Raw genomic sequence first — 16,761 nt, forward strand, 5'->3', positions numbered from 1 at the left:
TGGAGCTCCTTACACCTCTTCCTTTGTTTATTTCTTCACTTGGCAAAATATGTGCCCCAGCTTGAGGAAGGGAGTGTGGCAGACCTTGTACATCTCATTATCTTGATTTCATTCTCATATCTAATTAGATGATTCTGGTTAGATATCAAATTCAAGAATGTTGGAAAATACTTTCCAATTTTATAATGTAAAGAACTTTAAAGGCATTGCTCTGCTGTCTTGTAGTTTTCAATACTGCTGAAATGTCCAAAGTCATTCTAATTCTCGTTCCTTTGTATGAACCTGGATTTTCTCCCAGAAGTTTATCAGATCTCCTGGGTCCTCAGCTGTTTTGCAATTCCTTGCTCAAGTATTTAAGGTGACATCAATTTTTACCCGTTGTTCTGGACAGTTGGTGGCTCTTAAACCTGGAGAGTTATGTCTTTAAGTGCTGGGAGTTTTCCCTGAGATCTTTCATCACTAATTCTCTCCTCCCTGAAAATCCTCTATTCTTTTTTTCTGATTTTTCTATTATTTGGATGGTGAACTTCCATCTTTTGATTTTCTTATTCTTTATTTTCTTTTCTGTTGTTTTGTTCTATTTTCCCAGGTCATATACTCAATTTTATTAAACACTGCTCAGTTCAGTTCAGTTCAGTTCAATCACTCAGTTGAATCCGACTCTTTGCCACCCCATGGACTGCAGCAAACCAGGCTCCCTTGTCCATCACCAACTCCCGGAGCTTGCTCAAACTCATGTCCATAGAGTTGGTGATGCCATCCAACCATCTCATCCTGTGTCGTCCCCTTCTCCTCCCACCTTCAATCTTTCCCAGCATCAGGGTCTTTTCCAATGAATTGGCTCTTCCCATCAGGTGGCCAAAGTACTGGAGTTTCAGGTTCAGAATCAGTACTTCCAATGAATATTCAGGACTGATTTCCTTTAGGAAGGACTGGTTGGATCTCCTTGCAGTCCAAGGGACTCTCAAGAGTCTTCTCCAATACCCTAGTTGAAAAGCATCAGTTCTTCAGCGCTCCGCTTTCTTTATAGTCCAACTCTCAATGACTACTGGAAAAACCACAGCTTTGACTAGACAGATCTTTGGTGGCAATGTAATGTCTCTGCTTTTTAATATGCTGTCTAGGTTGGTCACAGCTTTTCTTCCAAGGAGCAAGCATCTTTTAATTTCATGGCTGCAGTCACCATCTGCAATGATTTTGGAGCCCAAGAAAATAAGTTTGGTTCTCGGTTATCCATTTATATTAAAATTTGAGTACTCAAAAGTGAATTGCAAGTCTGGTGCATCCAGATAGGGTGGGGTTTCCCAGCAGGATGGTTTGGCTAGGTCATTTCACTGTGAAATCTTTTGGGCTGGCCCTGAGAGTCTCCAGATAAGAGTTTCCCAGTACCCTGCCCTGAGGGTTAAACTTGGATGAGAGCCATAATTTGAGGAGTCAGGTTAGGGAAAAAAGCTGGAGATTTCAAGATCTGTCTGTAAGCTTCACTCATTCCCTTGTTTTCAACATGGTACCCATCTTCTCAATTGTGCCTGGTGTCCATGTCCAGAGATGCTTCTGTCTTCAGAGAATAAGCCTTGGTCACCCAGCAGGGTTGGGTGAGGCCGTGGAGGGAAGTGGCGGTGTTTAATGGGCTCTTAAGATGTTTGACTAGTGCTCTGTTTTTAGCCTCACCTTTACTGCCATTTCCAAAGCTACCTGGTATCTCCAGTGGTGCTAGTTGCCGGGTCTTGAGCAGGGTTGGGGTGGACTGTAGATTGGGTTTCCTCCCAGCTTCCTTGACACCAGTTTTGGATTCAGCTTTCTAAATCAGTGACGGCTCAGCCATCTGCTCTTAGCCTTCCAAAACTCAGCTGCTGCCGTCTCCTCGTCCATTCCTTTAAAAAGTCCCTTCACTCCTGTTTTAGGAGGAGGGGGGGAGGTGGGAGTAAGCACATGTTCAATCTGCCACCTTAAACTTGGAGTTTTTCTTCATTTTTTAAAAATTATTCTTAGTGAATAAGAAGTGATATACGCTCACTTTAGAAAATGCTAGAAAGCATAGTGAAATATGATTTGGTTTATATTTCCACCCAGTTTTTCCCCTATCTTTTGTGGACGTTGTTGACTTCCTACTGCATTTACATTATCTGCTTCTTTTTTGGCCATGCCGCCCGGCTGCTGGGATCTTGGTTAACCCAGCAGGGATCGAACCTGGACCCTCGGCAGTGAAAGCACAGAGTCCTAACCACTGGACTTCCAGGGAATTCCCTACATTACCCATTTCTATATCCATGTTTCATATCAACTGGCTTCAAACAGGCTTGGGCAATCCTCATCTTAAGCAAACAAGGCTCCTTACCCCACCCACCCAGCCAGCGTTTCTGCTCTGCACTCACAGCTACGCTGGATAGCCTCCACTTCCTCATCATGTGTCCACTCTTCAGCCCACTCTACAGGCCTCCACCCTGGCCGCACCACCAGTGCTCCTCCTGCTAAGACCACTGACGCTGCTAATGTGCAAATCCAGCGGACACTTGGCAGTCTTTGCCTTGAAAGTGAAAGTCGCTCAGTCATGTCCGACTCTTTGCAACCCCATGGCCTATTCAGTCCATGGAAGTCTCTAGGCCAGACTACTGGAGTGGGTAGCCTTTCCCTTCTCCAGGGGATCTTCCCAACCCAGGGATTGAACCCAGGTCTCCTGCATTGCAGGTGGATTCTTTACCAGCTGAGGCACAAGGGAAGCCCAGGAATACTGGAGTGGGTAGCAGATTCTTTACTGACTGAGCTATCAGGGAAGCCCATAAGTAAGTAAGGAAGAAAGTCTTTGCCTTACTAAACCACAATGCAGCATCAACACTGTTCACCCTGCTCCCTCCCCAGGGAAACACTCTTCTCTTGAACGTTGATGCATTATCCTAATTTCTTACTACCTTTCTGGCCACTCCTCCTATTTCCTGTGATTCCTCTGGTTTCTTCTTCTTTTCCCAAACCCTTCAACAGTGGTTTTCCACCTTGGGCTGCACATGAGAATCACCTTGGAAGCTTTTTAAAAAATACTAACACCTGGGCCCCACCCGGCCCACTATATTCCAAATCTGCTCTGAAAGTCAGGACTCTGGGGGCACATCCTGTGCTCCTGCTCTTCCCCCGTCCAGGCTGGGAAAGATGATCCTGTCCACACGATCGAGGCCCCCAGGTCCATCTCTAGCTCAGGTCTCTGCTGGGAGCTCAGGTCTCCGTCACTCAATACCAGCCCCTGGACATGTCCTGAGATCTCACACCTAACGTGTTGTCTTTCCTCCGGGTCGGAGTCTCCCATTGTCCTACCCCCTCACTCGTGTCATGGCCTGGGAGTCATCCTCAAGACCCCCTGTCCTTGTACTCAACATCCACCAGCCACACTTCATGGACATCCACATCTGTCCCTGGCTTAGGCGAGGTCCTACCTGGCCTACGGAGAGAGCCTCCTGGCTTCCGGTCCTCCTTCTGCATGAGGAGTTCTCCTCCAGGAACTCCCACTTGTGTTTCCACTAAAAATCCCACCTCCTCAGAGGCTTCTGCCAACCACCCGGGCTCAATAAGGCCTTCGCCACTGTATGTCCCAGAGCCCTGGAGCCTGTCTGCACGGCACTGCCATAGTGGCCGACTGTATTTTTCTATACATGGGGCGTTTAGGTTGTTAACACCATTCTCTTGACATAGTACAGGGTACAAAAAGTATTGGATGAACTAAATAATAAACAGACAAGTGAAAATACGGTGCAAAAATGCTTCACATGTGATTTCAGTGGCTGTATGACCATCTATCGTGGTGTAATACAGTATTTGTTCATCCTTATTTTTAAAAGATTTTTTTGACGTGGACTATTTTAAAAGCCTTCATTGAATTTGCTACAATACTGCTTCTCTTTTAGGTCTTGGTTTTTTGGCTGTGAGGCGTGTGGGAATCTTAGCTCACCACTGCTACTGCTGCTGCTAAGTCACTTCAGTCGTGTCCGACTCTGTGCGACCCCATGGACTGCAGCCTACCAGGCTCCTCCGCCCATGGGATTTTCCAGGCAAAAGTACTGGAGTGGGGTGCTATTGCCTTCTCCCTTAGCTCCCCAACTAGGAATCAAACCCACATTCCCTGCATCGGAAGGCAAAGTCTTAACCACTGGACCGCCATGGAAGTCCCCTGATATTTGTATATCTTAATCCATATTTTGGGATTTTTTTCTAGGCTACAGACTCTCAGAAAGGAAATTATCAGGTTAAATAAATGAATATTTTAAATATTTAAAACATATTTTAAGTCCAAAAAATATCAAATTGCTTTGTAAAAAGGCTGAAGCTACATACAATATATGAGAATCTGGATTTCAGCCATGGCTTCTGGTGTGTTTGCTTCACTCTACTAATCCGTCAGGTGACAGTGGTCTCTGGCTCCCCCGGTCCCCATTCACCCTTACAGGGCTGTGAACAGGAGCCCCAGCTCCGGGGAACTTGAGCAGGGCCAATATCTGAGTCACCTTCAGGCCTCCTTGCCCTTAGGAATCCGAACCATAAATGACAGCTTATGGACTGCATTTACTCAACCAATTCATAGAATGGTGATGTTCTGTGTATTTAGAACCATGACAGTTCTGTCTTCTAGCTGTTTCCCCCTTGGTATCACACTTTCAGGTCTGGCCCGGGGCTGGCCTTGTGGCCGCCCTTCCGAGGGAGAGGACACACAAATAAGAGGTGACCGCTGGCATGTTTGGGGTTCTGATAACTGAACTCATAGGACAAGCCTGCGGCCCCGAGGCCAGAGCCCCACATACAGGGGTGCCCTGTGGGCAGTACTTCCCGTTCCGCTCCTGTCCTCAACTCCAGTCAGGCTCCTGGTGGCTGAAGACGGTTAGTGGAACAAATGGCACATTCCAGCCACACAAGGCAGCCTCTGTGAGGCCACCGCTGCCCACAGACGCTCCGGCTCGGACGCACTTGTGCCAGAACCAACCCCGCCTGGGGCCGAGCCGGTTGAGGTTAGTTATTTGCTCTTGATTCTGGCCCCACTCAGTGGGAGGCCCACCTGTGATGAGGGTGTGAACAGGCTGACTGCAGACAGGATCCATGTTCCTGTCCCAGCACTTCTAAGAAGATGCTAGAAAGGCAGAACCTGGACTACAAAACCCCACGGAAACATCAGCGGGGTTCTAGGATCTTTACCACAGACCGCCTCTCCCCTCTCGTTTTCTGCCTCCCAAGTCCTCTTTCTGACTTCTCCTCTTTTGCATCTCTCCATTCGCAGTGATACTGGTTTTGGATGTGGCCAATCAATCCTTTGACATCCAGACTTATTTTCCTCCAAACAAATGTCACATCTTGTCCCCAAACCCCTCTCTCACCTCATCTACTTATAAATCCATCTTTCTGCCTGCCAGAATGAACTCAGGACCAGCCCCTTCCCTCCATTTAAATCTCTAGGCAAATCTCTAGAAAGTATCGATGCTTTAGGGTTTCTCTGAAACACGCCAGCATTTATTTTTCCTTGGGGTCCCACCTCTTCCTGAAGTTACTTCCGCTCTTACTCCACGTGGCCACCTCCTCCTGGTCCCAGAGCCAGTGACATTCCTTCATACAAGACCCCGCTTTTGACCCCAGTGGGCTCTTCAGCCATATTATCCTCCTTTTGCAAAAGACAGGATCACCAATGACATTTGGCTACAAAAGACAAGGACTGCCCCCACAGAAGACCTTCAGGTGAGTGATGCAAGCCCAAGAGCAATGCCGAAGAAGGGGCTCTGAAACCACCTGTACCCCAAGAACACCGCGGTGCCAGTGTGGGGGCTTCTGAGTGACCTCTGTGTAAGGAACCGCTCCCCATGCGGACAGACAGTGCTTGGCGTCCCAGGCTGCTGACCCCTGTGGGTCAGCACGCCGGGCCCTGGCTCTCAGTACCCCTCCTGTTTCACAGATGAGAAAGCAGACCTCCAGAAGGCTCAGCAACTAAAACCACACAGCGAGGACGCAGCAAGGCCGGGGCTCAGGGGCAGGCAGCCTGATGCTGGGTCTGCTCCCGAGCCCACGGCGGTCCTGCCTGCACCTCCCTGCCGCCGCCACCTCGCCGCCTCGTCTGGACCCCGCCCGCACACTGGAGGACGTTCAGGTCAAGTCTCTCCACTCACCGGCCGCAGGCCCAGGGACGTGGCCCTTCTCTGGGGAGCTCGAGGCTGCACCAGCGTCAGCATCCTGACAAGGGAACGCCTTTCTGTCAGTTCTGGTTTTGTTTCCAGCGGAGAGTGAGGTGACGCTCGGTCAGGTCAAAAGCTCCCCGAGACCATGGTGTTTTTCTAGTTCCGCCACCAGGGCTGCTGGTGACCCGGAGGCCCCAGGGCCTCTGGGCCGCCCTCCTGCACTGGCCTGCTGACATAGCCCGCTGGGGTCTCCTGTGGGCCACACACCCCACACTGGGCCTCCCGGGCACCAAGGCCACGATCGCCTGCAGCCACTCACCGGCACTGGGATCGGCAGGCGCCTCGCCCTCCTCAGAGTCCTCCTGCTCCTGCATGGCCGGCCTCTCCCCTCGTTCCATCTGTGACATGAGGTCTGGTTTGGAAATTGCATAATCTGGGCAGGAGGAAGAAAAGAAGATATTCTATGGGGTGATGTCGCACTGAATGCTACAAAACTGTCCCCTGTGTGCATGTGACACCAGGAGCAGCTGCCCTACTTGAGGCCGCAGTGCTGCAAACAGAAGGGCCAAGTTTCCAGCCCTTCTCCTCAAGGCATGCTGAGTGTGCACATGTGCACGCACGTGTGTGTGTGTGCTGAACCCATCTCAGGTCCTCCCGGCGGGACCAGCAATGGGCCGCACTTGCCGACTGATGGAAACCAGCCCTCGGTCATCTGTGGCTCACAGGTGGCCAATGCCTGCTCGGACTTTCATGACAAAGGCAGAAGATACTTAACATTTTATAAATGAAAAAACTAACCTTAGTAAAATCTAGAGGTCATGAAACAAAACACTGACAGGTTTTTTTACATTACAAAAAGTTTCAAGCTCTTTGGAAATAAAGTCAAAAGATTATGAAACTTGAAGAAAACAGTATGGCACATACATTTGTAAAATATAAGGCCAAGGGTTAGCATCCACAATTATATATATATATATATAGCCTCTACAGTTACTGAAATAAAAATATCAAAGGTACGAATAGGTAATTCATAAACACATAAAAAGACGCACAAGTTCCCATACCGATACAAGTCAGTATCATTTTTTGTCCACCAGAAAAGACAAATCTTTACAACAGGAGAACCGCGGCTGGGGTAAGGGTGTGGAGATGGCGTTGTCACGCTGCTAGGCAAACACACACAGCCCTGGGGACAGCCCCTGGAAGCGCCCGTGACACTGTACACGAGCACCTCTTTCCTTGGCAAGCCCACCTCCTGGAATCCATCCTGTTGAAATACTCGAGGAAGTGCACAAACACAGAGAAATCCTGACTGCAGCCCTCTGCAGCAGGGCTGCCGCTCATCAATAGTTCAATATCAACAGCACAACGGTTCACCAGGAACACTGCACTGCCCTTCAAGAGGGCCTGTGGGCTGACACAGGAGCTGTCTCTGGCTACCGTTGGTAAAATAAGTGAGGGATCCCATTTGTGCAAACCACAAACCACACGTGCACGAGCGCACAAAATGATGGGAAACAGTATAGGTCCCAGGGTCCACGGTGGTTCCCTCGGGGGAGCAGCACTGACTAGAAGTTGGCGGCTGCTCGTTATCATACAAACCTAAATTGTTGCATTCGCACAATTATGTATATACTTTAAAAAGAAAAGTGGGGGGAAAAAAAGGTACCCCATGGAGAAGTACAAATGGATAAAAGTAACAGTTCCAGCAAGGATCAAATTCTCTATGCAACAGCATATTTAATGTTTTTCTAATTTTGTGTGTGTGCGTGTGTGTGTGGGTGTGGGTGTGTGTCCGAAGAGTTCCCCACATCAGAGAAAAGGATACATACAATACTAAAGCTTATCTTCCTAAGTCTTCATCCTCAAATACTCTTATTAACAAAGATAACAAGAATATACAGATTTGGGGGGAGGAGAGATATCGGTGAAATTGTGACCTCCCAGTGGGGACCTAGGATGTTCCTTTAACCCCCGGGGTCACACCTCATCTCTGCACAAGGGGGACAAGAGCTCTCAATCAATGGCAGTATTCAGGGCTGATACCTGTCCTAACTCTCGCGCGGGAAAGGTATGCTGTTTAAGTGCCGTTCTCACAAGGCATCTCACACTTTGTTCAGTAAGGGTCTGTTGGACAAACTAATTTTAAGGTTTATATATATATATATACAAACACCACTGATGTCCAAGTTTGTCCCCCGACTCCTGTGGCTTCTCCATAGAGCGGTTTCTCTGTTTACAAACTGTGCTGATCTTTGCTGCACTGGTGTATGTGGGTATATGGGTGCCTGTTCTTTTTTGTTGGGCTCTTGAAAATGATTTCTGGGCGTTCAGAGGCCCCAGAAATTCCTAACGAGCCCCCAGCAGGCCGGCAGGAAGCCGTGGGCAGACAGCCGTCTTCTTACCCATGGAAACCAGAGATTCGTAGTTGCCGCGCATCACATTCTTGTACAGCTCCTTCTGCCACTCGGACAGGTTCCCCCACTCCTGCTCCGAGAAATGGACGGCCACGTCGTCGAACGTCACAGGGACCTGAAACCACATAATAGGCTCAGTGTGGACCCACTGGAAGGCGTCACTGGGCCTGGGGCTGCCGGATCCCAAAGCCGAGGACAGCTCCGGCCCCCTAGGCTTGGGTAAGAACTCTCAGGCCTGTAGCAGAAAAGGCCCAGCTATGAGTTTTCACCAGGGACCTCTCTAGAAATCAGAAGGCTTCAGCCACTGTCCTGGCCCGAGACAGTCAGGGCCCCGGGCTGTCTGGTCCCCTTCTCCTCTAACAGGATAATCCCTGCTGCTGTAAAGCGTGGTCTGCAGACCAGCAGTGGCACCACCGGAGAACATGCTGGAAATGCAGACTCTCGGGCCTTACTCCAGACCTTCTGATTCAGACTCGACATTTAGTAAGATCCCCAGGTGATTCAGCCACTTACCCTGGTGGCTCAGATGGTAAAGAATCTGCCTGCAATGCAGGAGACCCGGGTTCAATCCCTGGCTCGGGAAGATCCCCTGGAGAAGAGAATGGCAACCCACTCCAGTATTCTTGTCTGGAGAATCCCGGACAGAGGAGGCCCGGGAGGCCACAGTCCTTGGGGTAGTAAAGAGCTGGACATGACTGAGCGACTAAGACACACACTTGCAGGTGATTCATATACACAACACGACCGCAAAGCGCCGGCCTAGACAACACGGTCCATGCATCATCCCCCGTCCCCACCCTGGCCCTGCCTTGAGGCTGCGCAGAGAGGCAGTAGTATAAAAAACAAAAAACAGAAAGAAAACCAGTCCACTTTCAAGTGCTCTCCTCTGGGAAACAATATTAAAACCTATCTGTCCTCTGGTGTTTTAGAACATCTCTGAAAATCACATTTTTACTTGCATTAACATGACTTTAAGTTAACTGATACAAATGTTGCACGCGACAGGGCCCTGTAACATTTCAGTCTTCCTTCCACCCCCACGGGAAACCACACTGGTCCACACTTGTCCACAGCTCAGCCACTTGGCCTTCAATGTGCCTTTTATCCCCAGACGTCATGACTGAACTTCCTTCTACCCTAACAGCTCCCGTCACTAGGATGTCCCTCTGATCTATAACCTATGCTTTTCATCAACAGGAGGAATCATTTGGTATGGGTGTGTCCTGTTCTTAGTGGAGCTGGGGACCACACATCATCAGATTCTTTTCCTTCTTACCTACGGCTTTCCCTTTCTTTGATACTAAATTCCTAAAATCCATTCCAGTCCCGGTCACTCCTTGGGAAGCCCCGGCTGGGATAAGGTTACCTTGGGAACTTCCCCGTTGCTGCCCGGGGGCAACCGCAGGATCCAAAAGTTTCTGTTCTTCAGCAGGTTCTCCATGTTCTCCAGCCGCCTCTGCAGCAGCCCGTACTCCTGCAGCAGGGTCCCCAGCACGACCCACTTGCTCTCCAGGTGGTTGGCGAACTCCACGGCTGTCTTCTCGCAGTCGGCTATCTTCTTCTCATTTGTGCCGGTCCTGCCCTCCAGGGTCAGGAGCCGCATGGCTTGGGCCTCCAGTTTCCTCTCCACCGCTTGGACGGCAGCCCACACGGCCAAGCGGGTGATCTCTGCCGTTGGGAGTGGGGTGTCCTTCTGGGCCGCAGCAGAGATCTGGAAGGGGGTGTCCTTCTGGGAAACTGGGCTCTGGAGCAGGGGGTCCATGTCGGTCTCGGGCACGGTGGGGGACAGGGTCAGGGGGTCTCTCTCAGGAACTTCGGGGGAGTGGAGCGGGGCTTCTTGATGGTGGGCGGAGTGGGAGAGAAGGGACATCTCTTGTTCGGCAGCGGCAGGGGGTGGATACGGGGGCTCTTCTGGGGAAGTCAGGGGGCCCTGGATCCGAGTCTCTGGCTCAGGAGCGCCAGGATACAGGAGTGAGGGTCCCTTCTGGAGCACAGGCGGCATTCGGCCAGAAGTCTCTTGCTTGGGGGTGCCAGGAGTCTGGGGTAGGCAGCCTTGCCGGGAGACAGCGGGAGACAAAGAAGGGAGTTCTTTGGGGGGAAGCACGTGGGATTGGAACAGAGTTTCTCGAGGGAGTCCGGCCGGGCCCTGACGTGGAGTTTCTTCCTGCAGGACGTTGGGGAATGACAGAGGGGAGGAGCGTTGGGTCTCCATGTCCAACTGCTGGACCTGTGTTCAAGGAGAGAAAGAACAGTGTTGAAGGCCAAGAGTCTCCAGCAGGCAAATAAATTCCGAAGATAAACACCCACATTAAAGGGGCTTCAGGCTTTGTAACAATACTATACGCTCCATGGACATGAGTCTCTTCTTGAGACCCTCACGCTGATCTACGTGTGGATGATACAACTACATTAACAACAGATAAAAGATGGTAACACCACCTCTGCTTCCATAGAGCGGTCTCCTTTCCACAACCTACACTTCGCAGGAGTCATCTCACGAGTAGAGGTGTGGGAGAGGAGAAAGGATACTGGCCTTGAACTGGAACACTCAGTTTTCAGCCCCATTTATACCAATGCTGTCTGGGTCCCCCTGGCCCAGCTATTTGACTTCTCTGTTCTCAGAGTCCTCAGCCATTAGACAGGGTCATAATATCTCACCCACCTGCTACCTCACTGAGTTCTTCAAGCAATGAGCACTAAATATAGAGTAAAGCTCTGAAAAGCAGTAGAGCAGAATCTTGTCAATGCTGGGCTAGCCAAAAACTGCCAGCAAGGTGGGGCTGGTTCTACGAAGGAACTTACTTCCAAGGTGAACCCGACATCCAGCCCCCCCACTTCTATTTGTATCATCAGGCAGTCATGGCACCCATGTTCTTTCCCTTGTTTTGTCCAACGGTAAGGACACACAATTATCTTAAGCTTCCCAGACCTTTTGATAAAAGCTGAATTGTTGACTTAATAACATTTTTCAGAGTTGATACAGTATAGGTTTGCCTTTGAAACACTGTGGACACAACCCCTGCTGGAGAGGCTGAATGGGCTACTGGGCACCCGGGCTGGCTCCTGTGACATGCAGAGAAGACAAACACTGACACAGGTGTGGGCATGGCAATTCAGAGCCAAGGTTCCCGGGCAGAGGGTCCCCAGCGGTAGGTAGACCCTGCTTGTCGGGGTCCTCCCCATGGTTCATGAGGTGGGAAGGAGGAAAAACGGAAGCCTGGCAGGATGGGAAACAGAGCTGAAGTCAGCCAGTTCTGTGACCTGTGTCATGGTTGGTGGGGACTGGAGCCAAAATAAAGACCGACTCCTTCAATTACTTGAAGGGGGTTTCAATTATTCACTCTCCCCATTCCCTGACTTGCTATGTCCATGTTCAAGGAAAGCTTGTATCATCATGGAGGTGAAACCAAGGTCTTCTGAGTGATCAGCGCTGTTTCTATCTACCCAGACAATCAATATGTTTATTGGAACTGAAAAGAATTTCTTCTTTATCTATGTTTGTCAAGCACACTCTTCTTTCAGTGAACTGCTGAAAGGCCAGTTATTATGTGCCAGATAGAAGTTATCTTTAAAGTAACTGAAATTCCTTTTTTCTTCATTTGAAAATTAGCATATCCCTGGTGTCCAGTCTGAAACACAGTATGTGCTCAACACATGTCTGCTGAATGAAAAGTATAAATGACAGGGTTACAAAATGTTACTAGAGTTAATAATGAGGGGGTTTAGTAATAGCTCAGTTGGTAAAGAATCTGCCTGCAATGCAGGAGACCCCGGTTTGATTCCTGGGTTGGGCAGATACCCTGGAGAAGGGACAGGCTACCCACTACTGTATTCTTGGGCTTCTCTTGCAGCTCAGCTGGTAAAGAATCTGCCCACAAAATGGGAGACCTGGGTTCGATCCCTGGGTTGGGAATATCCCCTGGAGAATGGAAAGGCTACCGACTCCAGTGTTCTGGCCTGGAGAATTCCATGGACTGTATAGTATAAAGTAGGAAAAATATAGAGTTAATAATGAAGTTCTTTGAATCATCAAAGATGATTAATCTAAACTTATTTATATCTTCTAATGCTTTCTTTCATTTGTTCATTCATTCATTCATGTGTAGCGTAACTGAGACAGCAACAGGCTTTTAAGACAAGGACTGAAGATTTAAGACCTTGTTCAGGCAAAAGGTTTCTGAGGTAGTACAATCCAACAGCTTTGCAGGGAACCAGATGTGAGGGCTAATTAGTCAGGTAAAAGCTGACAATTATTTGGCCTTTATTATGTGCCATTAACTGTGTTTTACAGGGTTTATCTAATTTACTCTTCACAAAACCCTATGTTGCTGCTAAGCTGCTAAGTCACTTCAGTTGTGTCCGACTCTGTGCAACCCCATAGACGGCAGCCCACCAGGCTCCCCTGTCCCTGGGATTCTCCAGGCAAGAACACTGGAGTGGGTTGCCATTTCCTTCTCCAACGCATGAATGTGAAAAGTGAAAGTGAAGTCGCTCAGTCGTGTCCGACTCTTGGTGACCCCATGGACTGCAGCCTACCAGGCTCCTCCATCCATGGGATTTTCCAGGCAAGAGTACCGGAGTGGGGTGCCATTGCCTTCTCCAACAAAACCCTATAAACAGGGACAATTAGAATTCTTATCCAGATTTAGCACAGGAAGGCGCGGAGGTTTGGAGAGGCTAAGGAACTGGCGCAAGGTCACACAGCCGCCTGGCTCTGAAGTCTGAGTTTCAGCCTAAGCTGTAGGTCGCCTCTGGGCCTCACGTACCAACTGAGACAGCTGGTCAGTGTGTGTTCTGAATCCTTTTTACCTCTAAAATTCGAAGGCTTGGAGATTAAACAAAGACCTGTGGGAAGGCCCTGCCCATGGACATTCTGATTTAATTGTGGGGTCAGGGACCCCTTCAAAAAGCTCATGTAAATTATGGATTCTCCCCCTCAAAAACACACATGAGCACATACCCAAAATTCAGCAAGCACTCTCAAGGGCATCACAGACCCCTGAACCCAAAGGCTCATCAACAACTAAGCCACCTCTCAACTCTTCACAGGCGAGGGAGCGACTAGACGACAATCTGAGATAGGAGTCTCAGACACAGGGAAAGTGACGAGCCTAACAGAACACAATAGGTACAGGTATGGCCCTGTCCTCACGGGGGTTTAGGGTATTTGCCTACAACTGGTGGGAAGAAGGGAAAATCCCCAGGGGCGAAGTGAGTCTCTTGGGCGTGATCCAGGGGTTTAACTGGAAACAATGAAGAAAAGCTTCAGGACAGTATATAAAGCCATTAGAGCAAGGCATTTTTACTAAGTAGTCTAATCAGAGCTCAAAGGAAAATACCAGTTATTTGCTCTCTATTATTAGAGTGTCTCTATCCATTTCCGGATTCTGAGCACTGTAGAGCCATGAGGGGCCACAGAAGCACATCCCTTCCACCACCCCCAAATAAAAGCCCCTGGCTCTATTTTCATCAGTCCCAGTAAACCTATGGCTTGATACTACGCTAAGCAAAAAGAAATGGCCAAAGGGAGAAATGGAGCTTGTAAATATGATACGTAAGATTAATAAGCTTACATTTTCAAACTGTTAGGGACAGGGAGAGAATTCCTCTGGTTCTTATTTCATAGGATTTAACCCCACCCCCCACCCCATGTATCCTAAACGGGTGGGGTCTCCAGGATTCATTCATTAGCAGAAAAATTCATCATACCTATCTTGACTTATAAAGCCGTGCCATTGTCTTCTATGACCCAATGTGGTTCACCCAGAATTATATACTATTCAAGGGTCCTGGAGACCTAGGCACTTAACAACCATTTTATTTTTCATAGCGTTGCTTTTATTGCTATCATTATTATTATTTTAAGACCTGAGGCTCTTCAGAAAAGCCCTATATCCCGACCCCTTCCTGTACCCAACAGGAAACTGAGGCTCAGGGTTCTGCCTCCCATGCAGCAATCCTCCTCCCAGCACGACTACTGCATTTTAAAGAGCAGGTCTGCGGGGAGCTCTGGAGACTGATTTTTAAGAACGGCCCCTAATAGGGGCACACCAACCCCCAAACCCTTCGTAGCTCGCTTCCCCAGACCCCAACCATCCGGACACCCAGAGTTCGACCGAGCCTCCGGACGCAGAGAGGCTGGAGGCCGAGGCGCCCGAGCCCGAGGGTCACCTGCTCCCCACGCCGGAGACGCTCGGGTGGGCGCTGCCCAGCCTACCACCCGGCCATCACCTCCCCCCGACCCCGACGGGCCGCGGTCCCAGCGCGCCGGCCCAGGCCCCCGCCCCAGAGGAGGCCGCCGCCAGGGCCGCTCCCCTCCCCGTCCAGGCCCGCGGCGGCCCGGAGGCAGGTATTTCTGCGGACGCGGGCGCCGAGCCACGGATGACTCGCTACGTGACCTTGGGGGCAGGCAGGGCCGGTCGCCGCCAGAAGTCCGTGCCTCAGTGTCTCCGCTCAGCGAAATGGGGAGAGCCGCGTCAGCGCCGCGCTCCGGCCGCGGGAGGCTCGGCGGGGCCGAGCTCTGCGGAAAACGTGCGGCGGCAACCCCGACGGACGCGGCGCCGGCTCCGCAGGGAACGAGGCGCGCCGCCTCGGCGCCCGCCTCCGGGCCCGCGTGCGTGCCAGGCCCCGGGCGTCCCCGCAGGCGCGCCCGGACGGCCGCCGGCTCCCCGGCCCGGCTCCGCGCCCGCAGCCGCCCCCCTAGCCCCCCGCCTTCCCGAGCAGGGGCGCGCGAGCCCTCCGGGTCCCCCGCCCCCACGTCGCGGCGCTTCCGTCCCTTACCGAGACCCCAGGCCGGGCCGCCGAGCCCGGGACACGCAGGCCGTCCCCAGGGCCCCGAGTCCGCGCGTCCGTGCGAGCGCGGGCCGCCCTCGCCGGAGCCGGGGCCGCCTCGGCCATGGCCCTGCGCTGTCCGGCCCGGAGCCGGAGTCGCCGCCGCCGCCGCGCGGCCCCACGCAGGCCGGACCCCCCCCACCCCACCCCCCGGCCTCTCCGCAGGCGGCGCCTGCCCGACCCGGCCTTTCCCGCCCGGGCTCTCGCGGCCGTCGGGCCCGGCCTGCTCGGGGCGGGCGGGGACGGAGCGGCCGAGCCCGGCGGCGGCGTCGGAGCGGGGCGCGCGGCGGTGCGGGTGGCCCCGGCGGGCTGCGCCCCGGCCGCGAGCTGGGCCCCGGCCCTCAGCACCGGCCCGCGCGCGCGCGGCCCCTCAGCGGCCGCGACTGCGACCCCCCGGCTCCGGCCCCGGCCCCGGGCTGCGAGCTGCGCTGCCGTCCCGGCGCCTCTTCAGCAGGGGAGCTGCATAGCAGCTGCCATGTTGATACAAACTGCATCCTGGGAGGCATGTCCCTCTCAGGCCGTTTAAAGAGAAACACTCCGAGGCTCGTCGGAGGCTGCAGGAACCCAGACAGCTCCATCTACAGCCGGTAGGAGCGAACAGTGTCGAGCGAGCAGCCGGGGCGGCGACGGACACGCCCTGAGCCCCGGGGCCAGCCCGTCGTGCCGCCCGGGCCGAACCGCCCGGGCCTCCCGCCTCCCCGACCCCCGTGGGCCGCCCCCCCGCCCCTCGGCCTCTCACCTGGGGTCCTCGCCTTGCCGGCCACCCTAGGGCGAGACCCGGAGGCGGGAGAGCGGAGGAGGAATAACCGCGCGCGGCCGAGAGGCGACGTGCTGGGGTCTGGAGGCGGCTTGATTGGCTCCGACAGCCTTCCTCCCGCCGGGTCCCCCCCGGCTCCTCTCAAACCCAGAACCCGGGTCGTTCCCTTTTCAAAAACCTGCGCCTCACAAAGGGATCTGAGAAGCCCGTCACACCAAAGAAAAAAAAAAAAAAAAGCCCGGAGTTCATGTGACCGGGCTCTGTGCAGCCGGGGTTCCCGGGGAGCCAGGGGGTTGGGTGCTTTTTTTGTGAGACGCGCCCGGGGTGTTTGTTTTCGACCTGAAAGGACGGGATGCGGAGGGGGGATCGGAGAGGGCCTGGGGGGCTGGCGGGCGGGGGCGGGGGCCCGAGCCGGCGTCCGGGAGGAAACTGAGGCCGGGTCGCGGGGCGTGACTTGTTTGCCTCCAGTGCCTCTTTTGGTCCCTGGGAGGAATGCTCTTTCGAAGGGTGGGGGAGAGCGATCCCAAGAGGAATGGGGGGGTGGGGTGGGGAGAGCGTGGACTTGGCGATTCCCTCTTTCCTGGACAGGTTCACCCACACACACACGTATTTATGA

At 52.4% G+C, this 16,761-nt stretch overlaps 1 protein-coding gene across 3 annotated transcripts in view; it reads right to left on the reverse strand.

The window, feature by feature from the left end:
• The window catches only part of ZNF777 (zinc finger protein 777), a 28,043-nt gene extending 11,746 nt beyond the window's left edge, over positions 1-16,297 (reverse strand). The window contains exons 1-4 of one of the 3 annotated variants that reach the window (XM_006072223.3): positions 16,128-16,297; positions 9,924-10,784; positions 8,546-8,672; positions 6,460-6,573 (exon numbers count right to left, since the gene is read on the reverse strand). In XM_006072223.3, coding sequence (XP_006072285.1) covers positions 6,460-6,573; positions 8,546-8,672; positions 9,924-10,769 — 1,087 coding nt within the window. In that variant the 5' untranslated portion in view covers positions 10,770-10,784; positions 16,128-16,297. Of the gene's footprint in view, positions 1-6,459; positions 6,574-8,545; positions 8,673-9,923; positions 10,785-14,955; positions 15,098-15,337; positions 15,509-16,127 lie in introns of those variants that run through there. The other 2 variants (XM_025292077.2, XM_044947021.1) reach the window with 2 other exon arrangements.
• Positions 16,298-16,761: the final 464 nt, after the last annotated feature.

This window comes from Bubalus bubalis, chromosome 8, assembly GCF_019923935.1.
Source record: "Bubalus bubalis isolate 160015118507 breed Murrah chromosome 8, NDDB_SH_1, whole genome shotgun sequence".
NCBI lineage: Eukaryota > Metazoa > Chordata > Mammalia > Artiodactyla > Bovidae > Bubalus > Bubalus bubalis.